At 37.3% G+C, this 14,528-nt stretch overlaps 1 protein-coding gene across 4 annotated transcripts; it reads left to right on the top strand.

Moving 5' to 3' along the window:
• The first annotated feature begins 110 nt into the window (after nt 1-110).
• LOC101861473 (coiled-coil domain-containing protein 28A) lies at nt 111-12,251 on the top strand. Of its 4 annotated transcripts, XM_005088843.3 has the most exons (8): nt 235-381; nt 3,732-3,805; nt 5,668-5,769; nt 6,259-6,390; nt 7,312-7,417; nt 8,545-8,605; nt 9,120-9,142; nt 11,676-12,251. In XM_005088843.3, the coding sequence occupies exons 3-8, from the start codon at nt 5,679-5,681 to the stop codon at nt 11,728-11,730; spliced, it is 468 nt and encodes a 155-aa protein (XP_005088900.1). In that variant the 5' UTR covers nt 235-381; nt 3,732-3,805; nt 5,668-5,678; the 3' UTR covers nt 11,731-12,251. The 4 variants fall into 4 exon arrangements, with proteins under 4 accessions (XP_035825385.1, XP_035825426.1, XP_035825367.1 ...); XM_035969533.1 differs by lacking the exon at nt 9,120-9,142 and having other exon boundaries at nt 234-381; nt 11,118-12,251; XM_035969492.1 differs by lacking the exons at nt 235-381; nt 9,120-9,142; nt 11,676-12,251 and adding an exon at nt 111-131 and having other exon boundaries at nt 8,545-9,102.
• The last annotated feature ends 2,277 nt before the right edge of the window (nt 12,252-14,528 follow it).

Raw genomic sequence — 14,528 nt, forward strand, 5'->3', positions numbered from 1 at the left:
TTGTGATTTTAGTTATTATTTACATTAGATTTTTTTCTGCTTGCAGTGCCGGTGGGAAGAGGAGATATAATGTGCTTTCCACTTTTGATGCTTCCACATACTTGATAATAATTCCAAACATCGTGTTCATGGTATTACTAGATTCTAGAATCTAGATCTAGATTCTAGGCTCTAGGTCTAGATATCTAGATCTAGATCTATATTCTAGATCTAAATCTATCTACATCTAGATTCTAGATCTACATTATTTTATTAGACTAGATTCTAGATCTAATTAGATTTTTTTCTGCTTGCAGTGCCGGTGGGAAGAGGAGATATAATGTGCTTTCCACTTTTGATGCTTCCACATACTTGATAATAATTCCAAACATCGTGTTCATGGTATTACTAGATTCTATATAGACTAGATTATATCTAATTTAGATATATCTAGATTGAGATCTAGATTTTTTCTAGATCTAGATATCTAGATCTAGAATCTAGATCTAGAATCTAGAAATCTAGATTTAGATCTAGACTAGATATTAGATCTAAATCTTTTCATCCGATAAAAAAGTTCCAAAAAAGAATGTAAAAGTGTCCTGTGCTGTGACTGATACACTTGACTTAAACTTAGACTTAGATAGATCTAGACTAGATTCTAGATCCAGATCTAGTCTATATATATATCTAGATTCTAGATCTAGAATCTAGACTAAAGAAAGTGGCTATTCTCACCCGCCCGGAAGTTCTCGCAACATCAACTCCTCCCCTCTTCTCTCTCTCTCTCTGTCTCTTTCTGAATACTGTCTATCGGTGTGGACGATCAAATTGACCAAAACAAAGTTTAAAAATGATGTTAAAACACAAAAGTAAATTAATTTGGTTGTCTACAAAGATGCTACGGCTATTTAACTTTTCGAATCGAGCCGAACTACGCGGGTCGCCATTTTGTTTTGCCCGGAAATTCTTGCGCTACTCCTCTCTCTCTTTCTTTCTCTCTCTCTCTCCACTGCCCACAGACAAAATTGTACGCTTTTAGTAGGCTACAGTTGTAATGGAACGTTTATTCACGGCACAGAATTCTACAATTTTTCTGTTATCACAGTGTAGAATTCTGTGGTTTAGGGTGAACGCAAAATTTGGTGAACGCGCACCGGGTGAGAATAGCCACAAGACTCGCCTGCACTATTCTCACTCCGGGTGAGAATAGAGGTGGCCTAGACTAAATAAAGGTACGCTCAAAAACTTGAAAAAGAAGAAAGTGGCTATTCTCACCCGCCCGGAAGTTCTCGCAAGATCAACTCCTCCCCTCTTCTCTCTCTCTCTGTCTCTTTCTGAATACTGTCTATCGGTGTGGACGATCAAATTGACCAAAACAAAGTTAAAAAATGATGTTAAAACACAAAAGTAAATAAATTTGGTTGTCTACAAAGATGCTACGGCTATTTAACTTTTCGAATTGAGCCGAACTACGCGGGTCGCCATTTTGTTTTGCCCGGAAATTCTCGCGCTATTCCTCTCTCTCTTTCTCTCTCTCTCTCCACTGCCCACAGACAAAATTGTACGCTTTTAGTAGGCTACAATTGTAATGGAACGTTTGTTCACGGCACAGAATTCTACAATTTTTCTGTTATCACAGTGTAGAATTCTGTGGTTTAGGGTGAACGCAAAATTTGGTGAACGCGCACCGGGTGAGAATAGCCACAAGACTCGCCTGCACTATTCTCACTCCGGGTGAGAATAGAGCTGGCCAAAAAGAACGCTTGCTCGCAATAAAATTATAAAGCGAGCACTTGTCACTTGTGAAGAAAGCGCTTGCTTGTCGTTGAGGTTTAACTATAAGAAAGATTGCAAATCGCGCTTGCGACTGGTCAGAACTTTGGCATTTGGCGCCATAGCAGATTCAAGTGAAGACTAACTATTGTCTGTGTCTAAGTGAGTTATTTATATCATGAGTATAACGGTCGTCGGGGGATTTTACGTAAAACCAGAATTAGAACAAGAATTACCTACTAGTATTACTAGGACTGTGTAATTGTGTCACAAGTCAAAAGACTGCACTCTCATTGCCCAATGGCAGTGTCTAAGTACACGATAACCGACAACTCAGAGTCTTTCCACCACCACGATAGCATGATCATTACTTCCACCACCATTTGTCTTTCCTCATGTTTAATTTCATTTTTTTGTGTGTTATAGTTTTTCTGTAATCAATTATTTTTTAAAAATCACATGGCACAAAATCGACAGCCGTGCCCAACACCTCTGCCCCCAGCAAGCCGAGAGTGTGTGATCACTACACGCAATCTCATTGGTCAATATAATTAACTTTGCCCCTGGCAAGATCAACTCAATTTGGTTGTTCTGTTCATACTAATGATGCAGGGAGGGCCAGTTTAGATAGATGTAGTGACTGGATATTAAAGCTCACGTCTCGATTTTTATCATTATAATAGACACATTTTTCATAAATGCTGGAAATATTTAGGAACAAGGGTCAGAAGTCGGAACGGAGGTCATGCTGGTTTCAATTCAGAGTCCAAATATAATTTTTGTTTATTCGGACTCGAGTCTGAATATAATTTTTGTCTAATCGGACTAGAGTCCAAATATTCACTACGTATTTATAAAGAAAATATAATAATATAAAATTATTTGGCATAAGGTACCTTATGCGCATTCAGAGAAAGCAGTTTTTACATGCGGTAACTAACTTTTTTTCTGCCAGCCATTCCATGACAAAAAGGATTGAATTTAATAAAGAAAAAAATAATCACTTATCCATCATGGCTGCCAGGCCTAAACAGATGGGACGCACATTCTTAAGTCAAGTAGCACCAAAAAAACTACTACTATTTAAAGTATAAAGTAAAGGTCTGTGTAGGCCTACATGTTTTATCAAGACATATGTCACAATATGTGTCACAATCTCAACTCATCATTCATCTTTCATTTACCCTAGTATATAATGATAAAATGAGTGAAACATTAACAAGACTCATCACTGGTCACTCATCGGCCGAGTGAAACAAGACTTCACTGGCACTGGTTGCTCATCGATTAATTTAATGGCACTTTTCACTACACTGAAAACTGCCTTATTATGATTTATAATATTATTGTGGCACAGATGTTATTTTACTTTTACACCTATCTCGTGTTCTGTATATTCTATAGCATTTTTCTTATTCATTTTTGTTTTACACAAATTTTGGCTTTATATTCATGAAATTATTTATCTTTGAGGTATTTGGTGTTTTAAATACAAATTGATAATAGGCCTGTTACCACAGGCGCAATTGTGTAATTGTGTAGTATGTTTCACATGTTTTTAAGAAACTGGTGGGTTTCAGGGGGTCATGGCCCCGTGTATTTTACCATAATGTGACGTCATGCTAGGCCTATTACTATTAGATTTGAGATTCTCTTGAAAACAAAATTGATGTTCAACGGTTTTAATGGCCATATATATGTTCTGCAGACAAAAATATGATGGTTTAGCCCCCTAAAGTGCTAAAGTAGTGCATCTGCGTGTTGGTTTGAAGGCTGCATGCTGGTGTGAAAGTAAACATTTACCCATTATTTTACTTTTATTCTCATCTCATGAGACCCTGACTCTAGGTTGATTGATACCCATGGTGGAAATTTTTTTTCTTCTGTCAGCAGCAAACTGGTCTTTATAGATAGATCTTGACTCCAACACCATCTTTCTGTTTACAGCCTTTCATTTTAAACCTCTTTTTATTTAGAAGTCTCCACATCTTTGAGTGCAGCGGTTGGGGAGTCCTACTTGTGTTTGAGTGAACACTTGGAAATTACAAGGGTAAGTTAAATTTTCCAACTTTAGCACAGTACATTTGATAATGAACATGGGTAATTTTAACTCACTCGCTGCCAAAACTGAGGAGTTTTGGTTTTTTTCTATATGTGCTTCTGACTGCATTTGCGGTTCATTACCGAAACCCCTCGGTCTTGTCTTTGTGGTACCTGCTGTCCTTTGTGAGTTGATTGTGAATTGTTTGAGTTATTCCATTGATAAATGGATAAAATATAGATTTTATTTCTGGACGACCGTTCACACATCAGTTTCGTCACAGTGGCGAACAAATGATCTCAAAGCATTTTTGAAAATGATGGACCCATTATATGACTGGTCGGATTTAGACTTTCTAGTGCTGAAGAATAGGACAGGAGTAACAGCAAGTGTAAGGATGTAAGGATTAGTGACAGTCAACTGTTAGATCTAGTAAAAGGGGTAGGCGAACAGCTGTTGAAACAAGTAGTGACTTACTGATCAGTGATAATAAATATGATGAATCTTGACATCGATCCTGTGGCCCCAGGGGCAAGTTCTAGCTTCCCTCACGCCATGTAAGCATAAAAGGAAACAGACAGAAGCTCTAAATCCAGCAGGAGTTGGAACTCTCTCTCTGTGAGTGGACCAAACTTGCTTTGCCGACTTTTATGCCGAGTTGGTCATCCAGGCAAATTACGTTACATAGCAAGGTCCTTCATCAATTTGGACAAGTTGGTCAAAAACACAAGTGTGTATATATAAATAAATATCTCAACGTAACTTACATTGTTCTGTTTTTGTTCAAACCTTGTTTTGTACCCAAACTGACACGAGAGGCATACTCATGTATTTTTAAAAAACCAACCAAAAGTCACATTTCATTTAGACAGGTTTTAAAAAAAAAGAATTTTGACTCGTTTGCAAAAATTCATTAAAAAAACAACTCATTAAGATATCTTTAAAATTCCTTTTGTTTTGGACAGTATGTTTTATTGCCTTTTTGCTTGCTAAGTTTCATTAATGGCTGGTGAATTATGTTACAATGATTTTTTGAAATAGGTGTCAAATTGCTTGGCAATCTTCGGATGGTAAGCCAAAAAGTGCCCTCCTCGAGGGAGTTAATGGTGAATTAGCTTTACTTGGTCCAATTACTTTATGAATTCCTTTGGAAGAAGAAAATGGTTTTGTGTAGATTACCTTCTAAAGGGGGCGTTTGAATCTTTTTATCCTTCATTCTAGGTTTAATGTCAGTATTCTTTACTGCATAATTGAAACTACTTTTCTGTCTCTGCTCAGTCGCGGAAGAGCTCCACAATTATCTGTATATGTCAGTCAGGCTGTTTATCATCATTGCCTTTCTCACCCTGCACCAGGGTATAGGCCACTAACAAACACTGTCCACCTTTCTCTATCCTGGGCAAGCCTCTTGATGTTATCCTATGTCTTCCCACTTTTCTGTACATCAATTTCTGTGATTCTTCTCCAGGTTCCACGCGGTCTTATGCGCATTGTAATTGTAAATGTGGTTATTCATCAATGTCATGCTCATAAATGTGCCTGAACTGCTACAGGGAACTGCTGCTTTTTCTTTTCTAATCCTTACTGTCGTCATTTTTCCTCTTCTTCTTTTGTATGTTTGTCACACTCTTGTGACCCGCTATTTCCAGGGTGTCTTGATAGTCGAAGCAGACTTTGTGCTGTTGAAGCTAGAGAGGTGAGCAGAGTAAGCCTGATTTCCTGTAAGTACTTCTCTGTTGACATCCATCCCTTGGCGCTCATATGACTTTATGCAGTTGCGAGTGCCGTAAAACCTCTACTAAAACAAAGTGTTTTATTTTCAAAAGTTTAATTTTGATCATATAAAAAATGTTTTGTGTGTTTTGCCACAGGTCTCTACTGAATGATGATGGAAAAAGAGAAGAAAGAAAGGCAGTCTGTTAGTTCAGGGCTTGCTCGACGCCACAGCTCTCAAAAGGAAAAACAGCAAACTGGTAATCTGAATGCGGTTGCTAAATGTGAAAGCTTAGGCTTAAAGAAAAGTGAAAGTTTAGGCTTAAAGAAATGGATTTACATCCTTAAGTTCATAATTAACACAACTGGCCTCTGTGAAGAGTTAAAGGTGCTCTGTGGTAGCACCTTCCTCTTTTCAAGTTATATTCATTCCTGACAACTGATAAAATGCTATGGGGTTGGGGGTTTTTTTGGGGGGAGTGGGGGTATGGTTCTGAACCTTGGGTACTCAGGGAGTTTTTCAGGTTTCCATACCCTATTATGTTTGAGATCAATGTTAATACCAATATAGCTGGAATCTTTCAAAAGGTACCTTAATTTGACAGTAGGGGAAATGCAAGCATAAATTGACTGAAGAAATGCAAAGGTGAACAGCCCAGGGAAACTTTCAGTTTACATTGTTTCACCTACTGTTTTGATTTACAAATTTAGAACGGAAATCCCCCACACCCTCCCCCCTATTTATTTAGGAAGAAAAGTCTCAGTGAATAGACCAGCCAAAGAGCATGCATTCCTCACTGATGTTGCTGATGTACGTACTATGGAGCATGGTTTACTCTCTTTGCTGAATGATTTCCATTCTGGGAAGCTTCAAGCCTTTGGTAAGCAATTCATGTTCGTGTGTTTTTGCTTTCCTTTTGTCTCTGTCCAGGGATGCCAAGGATAATAATAATTAGTTGGTGGTTTGAGGGCGCTATTGGTAGGTTCTTCTTTTCTTTCCCTCTTTTATTTGTGTCTGTCTGTCTTGCTTTTTCCCTGTTCTAAATTATCATTATTGTGTTATGTACTTCTCTTTACTCACACATCGCACAAGAATAATAATTTGTACTGCTTGTAAATTTTCTCTCGTGGGTGGTTTGCAGGTGCTCTGGTGTTGTTTGCTCTTTCTTTCATATTAAACATCTGTTGTTCTTATCTCTCCTCCTTCTCTTTGGTGTTTGTTTCTTTTAACACTTCTAATTTGTGGGTGGTTGGCGTGTGCTCTGGTGTTGTTTGCTCCTTCTTTCCTATAAAAAATCTATCTTTTTTATCTCCCCTCCTTCTATTTTGTGTTTGTTACTCTCTAGTAACACTTCTAATCTTGGACATTTAAATGGCCTTATTGTGTTGCAAGTGCCGTAAAACTCTTACTAAAACTAAAACTAAACCACTTCTAATTTTCGGCACTTATATAATTGTATTGTTTTGCTAGTGCTGTAAAACTCTTACTAAAACTAAAAATTCTTTCTGTGATATGGCTGTGGCACTTTAGTAGGGACATCAGAGTGATGCTATCTGTCAATGTTACAGGGTATCTGGGCACTTTTTTAAGGCTCCCTTTGTATGTGTGTTTATAGTATAATGTATATATATATATATATATATGTGTGTGTGTGTGTGTGTGTGTGCTTTATTATGCTTTGAGTTTAATAGAGTTGAGTTTTGAAATATATTATGCAAACTCTATCTTTGATTCTAATGTTTGTATCTCAAGAAAGAGTAAAAGATTACTCTAGAATTCATTTACAAAATATTTTAAACAGGAAATACTGCAACATTCAACAAGATGGATGCAATTCGTGTACAGCAAGAGCAGTTGGCTAGGCAGCATTTTGAAATGGATCAAGTTCCTAGATCGGCAACTAGCATGTAAGTCAATTATTGTTGAAAGTGATTGATTTAGAAAACAACTTAGGGATTAACTGGCCTGCTTTTTCAGTGGTGACGTGTTAGATCAGTTGGTATCAAGCTGGGCAATAGAGCAGATGGCCCTGTTTCGAATCCCCAAGAGGATGGACTACTGTCAGTTTTAACTGAACGTGTAGTACCTCCATGTGAAACAAAAAGTAGAGGTAGGGTAGGAAAGTGTCATCGCTTCTGCTGTGCATTGCCCACTCCTACCTTCTCCTATAATACCTCTCAACGTATCTTAAGTTGAAGTTAAACTTTGCAACATAGCAGTGTGCATTTCCTTGTTTTGAAATTGGCCTCTTTTGCTTTTCCAATATTAAGACTTAGGTGAAGCAAGACCCTCAGAATTAGAAAAGATTATTTCCTTCAGCTCATACAAGTTTTTTTCTCAACAGATTTTTATTTCTAGAACATGTTCTTAGGCATGAAAATGGTACCAAAGTTTTGTTATGTTCAAAGGCGGGTTTCAAGGCAGACTTGGTTTTTACATGGCATGATCTTAGATATGAAACTCTTAATGTAAACCATAAAAAGTAGTGTAACCATATAAAAAGAAACGAAAATGTTGTCAGGGATTAAAGCTAAGTTTATAAACAGAACGCTCACTAAAGTTGAAAATGATAAGACTTGTTGAAATGGAAAATAAGGAGTCTTATCAGTAGTCAAGGGATGTGTGCCATGACCCTTAAAGAAGGAAAAGACTTCGATCTAAACATTTAGTTTACTCATCTCATCATCTTTATAAAATTGTTTTTCACCTCCATGAAATGGCTCTGCATGTACATTCCATATATTGATCACTTTTTTTTGAAAATGTAAGTGTTTTATGCCTTCATGGACACAATTTAGATCGTTGGAAGGCAGGCTTTGACACTACCTGTCAGGGCCAACCGGGTTGAGAAGGATACAACATTCCAGCAAAAAGATTGAGATACTCTATAAACATTCTACCCACATGGGAATTGAACGCAGGTCTTCTGCATGCAATGGAGAAGTGACTAAGCACTAAACAGATGCTAGTAATAATTGTTTATATGATTCAATTTCTTTTAAATTTTTAGATGAGTGTCTTTTTGTTTGCCTAGGCTAAGCTCAGAGGAATCACGGAAGGAGAACAATGAAAAGATGGACAAGCTAATGGAACAGGTTTGTGTGATAAAAGCACAGAGAAAGCTAATGCAGTTGCACAAAGTATTAGAATTAGAGGTTAAAAAGACTGAAGGGTGATTTGAACTTTAGATACATTTTCTTTTGGTTGTTTTCCAGATTTCTGTAATCTTTCTGATGGGAATTCTTTTTCCACTGGTATGGGTCAACTCTGGTTGTTAGTTAGATTATAATAAGTTGGGGGGGGGGAGGGGGGGGTTGTCATAAAGAGGATTGCCGAAATATGGAAATGCATGTGCAATGGATAATTCATACTGAATTTCCAGTGGTATAATGATAGAGTAAAAATGTATTTGTATGAATGGATTTTATACTATGTAACATTATTATGAGCCCTCTGATTTTGTAGACAAAATATTTCTGTCAATATGAATTCTCTTTTGTATCATAATTATTACAAGGGTGATGATTTGAATACATCAATGTGTCATTTACCAGAAAATTGATTTTTCTCCTTTTGACAGTAATTCATTTTATTTCGGTTTACTTTCAGTTGCACAGTCTGAGCCTGTCAGTGTATCCTTTGTTAATGCTTTAAATTTTGACTCGCTTGCAAGAGGGTGGGGTAAGAACAAATCCAATTCCCCTTCGAGAAATATTTTAGTTTCTACCCGAACTGAATGCCCCTGAATTATATAGAGGTTCTGCAAGGACAAAAAGGCTGTGGCTCATTTAACAAACAAACACTCATAGTAAAATCTCAATATGGTCTCTATGGTTTGACACCTATTTATTTAGCTAGAAAATGGTCTGTCATATATATATGAAATGATGTTGTGAAGATACTCTCAAGGAAGGCCATCCTGGGGTTTGGAACCTGTTAGTATTGACTTTGTATCTGAGTGTTCCGTTTGTCTTCAGTAGATCTGTGTTTCAACTAGGTATTTGTTGCCTTTTCTATTTGTTTGTTGAGCTTCTCCATGGACCGTAGATGACTTCTGTGTTTATTTTTCACATTTTATTTTCTACCTATTTGTACATTTCTTTCTCACTCAAATGTCCTTATGTGGGTGGTTGACGGGTGCTCTGGTGTGGTTTGCTCCTTCTTTCTTATAAAAAATCTATCGTCCTTATCTCCCCTCCTTCTTTTTTATGTTTGTTACTCTCTTGTAATACCTCTAATCTTCTGGCGCTCATATGACCTTATGCAGTTGCGAGCGCCGTAAAATCTTTAGTAAAACTGAAAACTAAATGTCCTTATTCTTGTGTGGTCTGTTTGTCTTTTTTCTTTGAAAAACAAATCTAAACGTAAGATCTGGCACAACAACTTTTCTCCTCCTGCTTAACGACAATCCCTTTTGAGAAGTAGGCCTAGCTTGCTGTTAGGTGGATTTTGCTGTTAACTGAATTTTCAAAGGCGGGGCTGTACATATAACTGTAAACTTTTAAATATGTGATAACCTCTCCACAAACACTCACACATACACACACACACACACACACGCATGCAAGCATGGGCCCTTATTGGTTGCTTTTAAGGACAAGCGGGTTACCCCAGGTTTTGGGGGTTTCCAGAAATCTTGACCTACACCAAAAGTTGGCATTGCCCTACGTATAGGAGAAGTTTTGTCTCCTTGGTGTGTATATTTGTTTGGTTATGGAGAAAACTCTCCTTGTCGTTTAACCCTATCCGTACGCCCTGGGGTAATTTTGCACCCTGGGGTTGTATTCTTCACATTTGAGAATACTTCTAGTACGAAGATCTCTTTCTTGGCGCTCATATGACCTTATGCAATTGCGAGCACCGTAAATCCTCTACTAAAACAAAAAACAGATCTCTTTGAAACTTTCAGTTTTTCTCAAAAAGTCATTTTGACAGACTGCTATGCAAAGCGTACGGATCTGATTAACGAGTAAATTTCCTCTTTGAAAGTGATGGCACAGAGTTCCCCACGTTGTATTGGTACGATAGTGAAACACGATGTACGGATAGGGTTAAAGAAACTGAACAAGGGTCCAAAAGGGTCCAAAAACTTTACCTTCGATTTTTTCAAAACAGCATTTTTCGGGATAGCCCCTCTGTGCTTAATTAAAAGCGACCAGCTGCAGGGTGTGGTGATGTTGTTATGTCAGAAAGTGATAACATAGGCAGTATTCAAGCACCTGCAGTAATGTTAGGCACAGTGGCTGAGACTTTTCCCCTCAGACCCTTGAAAGAAGGTAGTTCTTGGCGAGAGGGTGTGAACTAAGCTTCAGAACTCGGCAGAGTGCATTTTCGGCCTAGACAGTTGTGTTGAGGAGATAAACAAAAGAGGAGGGATGCACACACACACACACACACACACACACACACACACACACACACACACACACTGAAGTTATAGGCCATAGACAGTTTATAACAATGGAGGTTGCTGTTCAGGAAAAAGGATGCCATTAAGGAGGTTATTAAAGGAAAAATTCTTTTATGCAAGCTAAGGTTGCGGTTGCTGAAATGGATCCTACTGTGATAAGAAAGAAACTGCATATTTACCTCTTTTCTCAAAATTAGTGTTCACAGCACATACATGGTTACAGTCGGACTGTGATGGTATGTATCTGTCTGTGATATGTTACCCGCTAGCAGTGTTTGTCTGTCTCTAGTATGTTTTCTTTCTTAATTGTGTCAATTAGCTTTAGGTATTGTCACCAGTGTGATAAGATTGGCTAACTCACAAAATATCAAATCTTTTTATTTGATGAAGCGATTGTACTTTATCCAGTTCATTTGCTGTGTCAAAGATGGGTCTGAATTTTGACTAGAAATGCTCCTATGGCTGAACAAATCGCCAGCCATCTGTCACCAGACTAATAAAATCAAATTACTGTTTTTCATTCTCCTGGAAAATTTACTCTACTGGGGTTGGATGGTCTTATGTTTAGAATAGGTCAGACAGATAGAAATAACAATGGGGGAAAGTAAAAAAATTAAGACCTACCAGTGACGCCCTCCAACCACCCGCTAGCTGGTTTTATTAAAGGGGTGGGGATAATTTGCTATGTATTGTGGTAGCTCTTCATCTGCACACCTTTAAAACAGACCTGCTATTTCCTTGACCAAGATAACCAGACAAACTTTACAGACTGATTTGGGCAAGCACGATTCAAGAACAAATGCCCCTTGATTCATCTTATTTGTTCACAGACTGGAGTGAAAAATTTAAACCACATCAGAGAGGTAGCTTTTACTGTTTTGTTGACCTGGATAATGTTTGTCCTTCTTTTGAGTGGGGGATGAATGGATCTGACTGTTTTTGATACTTTCTTTGTTTTCACAGAATGCGTGGTACTGATGGGATTATTGATAATGAATGACACAAGAATTAACTTGTTGAATAGTTTTTTTTGCTTTTTAAAAATTACTTTCCTTCCTCAGGAAAATGGCTTTAAATAACAGTATTGCATACTTTATGTTGTGTTTGCGTGTCCCTCCTTATTTTTTTCCCTTTCTATTCTTGTTTTATGCTCCTATTTGTATTTTCGGCTGGTACGGGTGAAGACTGGATTTATCGTTTCATTCATGCAGCAGAGTACATATCAAAATTTGTTTTCTTTGCTGTGATATTGTTTTGTATGTTCATTTTTAGTTTTGTACCTTCTTACTATCTTTTTGCTTTATTTTTACCTGAACACGTTATCTGAAAATAGTTGGGATTTTTTTTGGGGTTTGTGGAGAATTTATTTTCTTTTGTCAGTCTGAGCTTATGTCTTTGAAATATTGAAAAGAGCTTAACCCCCCCCCCCCCCCCCAAGAAAACCCCCCAACAAAAACACTTGATATTTTAGAGGAGAAAATGGGCATCTGTGGTGCCCTTGACTGTTGCATCCAAATTCCTGAGAAGTTCATTTTGTTGAGGAGTATCTCTATTTTTCTGCTGGGATGTTGTATCCCACTCAGGCAGAGTCAGAGCAGCCTTCCTCCAAAAAGGTTTAGATTGTTTTGTTAGCCGTGTTAAGTTGAACATTTATTATGGATTTGTGATCTTTTAGAGAAGAGAGACTGCCATGTAGAATGGCTGCTTCAAATTGTAGGCAGTACAAAATCTTATTTATTTACTCTCATCTTATTTTCTCTTTAAAAGTATTCCATTTCCTGTGCCATGCTATACGGGCACCATTCCATGAAATTCCTGCAAGTTTTTTGCCACTCACAATTCCAGTGACAACTGCAGTTTTACTATAACTATAAAGGTTCCTTGTCTCAAGGTTGGGTATGTGAAACCAAAGAGGCACTTGCAGCTGAACTACCTGTCACTTGTTCGTGATATCAGAGGACACAGGGCTATATTTATAACCAGCTGAACTATCTGTTATTTGTTGGTGAAATCGGAACACCCGGTCTATATTCATAATTAGCACATCTATGTGTTATTTGTTGGTGATATCAAAAGACATTGGGTTATATTTATAACTACCTGGACGATCTTAAATTTGTTGGTGATATCAGATGACACTGGGCTATGTTCATAACCAGCTTAACTATCTATTGTTTGTTGATGATATCAGAAGACACTTGACTGTATTCTTAAATGTCATTTGTTGTTTGTATCAAAAGACATTGAGCTGTATTCACAACAAGCTGAAATACACATGTACATGCATCTGTCGTTTGTCCTGGATATAAGTTCTGGCCCACTAGTGACTCTGAGATGTATATTGCTGTAGACTTTTTATTTTATTTTATGTTTTGCTTTTACGCCTAAAATGTTTGTTACAGCACACGTTTAGACTTCTTTAATTGAATAATTTTCTTGTAAGAAATTCATATAGCTTGTTATACCTTTTATTCTAAAACCAGTGAATTATTGATTGGTCACCATGGGCAGTTCCTGGTCTTTAGTGCCACCTTACACAGTTAAAGATCTGGATCTCAGAACAATTGTTGCTTTTACTTTTGTTTGTGATAAATGTTTCGCTCTACTATGATTGTATATGCTTTGTTTTTGTTTTTGTCTCTTTTCTGACATTTTTTACTAATACAACATTCATACAAACCAGTAGATCTGTGTTGCTGGTAGCACAAAAGAACCTGGATGTCTATCCGTGTTTATATGTTCCCCACTTTCAAAGTGTAGCTTGTATCCTTGACAATAAAAGTATTAAAATTCTTAAAATCATCATTTAGAAATGAGTGTGTATGTTACCATTAATTTTTTTCTGTTCTGAGAATTATGTGTATAGGCTTTGAAATCTGAGAGTCTAATGTAACATGGAACTTTGGGCTTTGTTCTCATTCTGTTTATACTGACTTCATACATAGATGATTTGTATTTTTATCTGATGTTTTAATCTGCTGTTCTTGAAATTTGCTTTTTTGCTCCTGACATATTTGTCCTAGTTGTTATATGTGCCAAGTACTTTGTTCTTGTTGTAGTTGTTGTTGCATGATGTACTTTTACCTTTAATATTTCCACCCCCTGAAATAATTCTAATGAAATCACAAAGCAACTGCTTATCCTATTCTTTGTCTGTCTGATATTGATTGAGTGCACCCGTTAAATGCTGCCCCGGACATATGGTTTGCTACTACTTATCATGTTCCACCTCTCAATCCACTTAATATACTGGGCCAGCATTGGGTAGAATCTGCATGAGCCCCCAATCTGAACATACATGAAAAGTCACTTTCCTGTATGACATCAAGGAGACCCTGATGTGACCTCACTGAGTGTGGAGACTACGATCGCGCGTTGAAGTTAAAAATCAAGCATGTTCTGAATGTAGGACTCAAGTGGACTTTTACTTTGCATTGATTTGTTTGTGATATGATAATTCTACTTTAAGTTGAAGAGAAACTTGCTTGGCCAAATAGATAAATGTTCTTTATTTTTCTGCTTCTACTTGGGAATATATGTGACGGGGTCGGGAAGATCCGTATGAAGTTGTTGAGCAACTTTTTATAAAATGAACAAAAACACCAACT

Source organism: Aplysia californica, unplaced genomic scaffold, assembly GCF_000002075.1.
Source record: "Aplysia californica isolate F4 #8 unplaced genomic scaffold, AplCal3.0 scaffold00001, whole genome shotgun sequence".
In the NCBI taxonomy this organism is placed as follows: Eukaryota; Metazoa; Mollusca; class Gastropoda; order Aplysiida; family Aplysiidae; genus Aplysia; species Aplysia californica.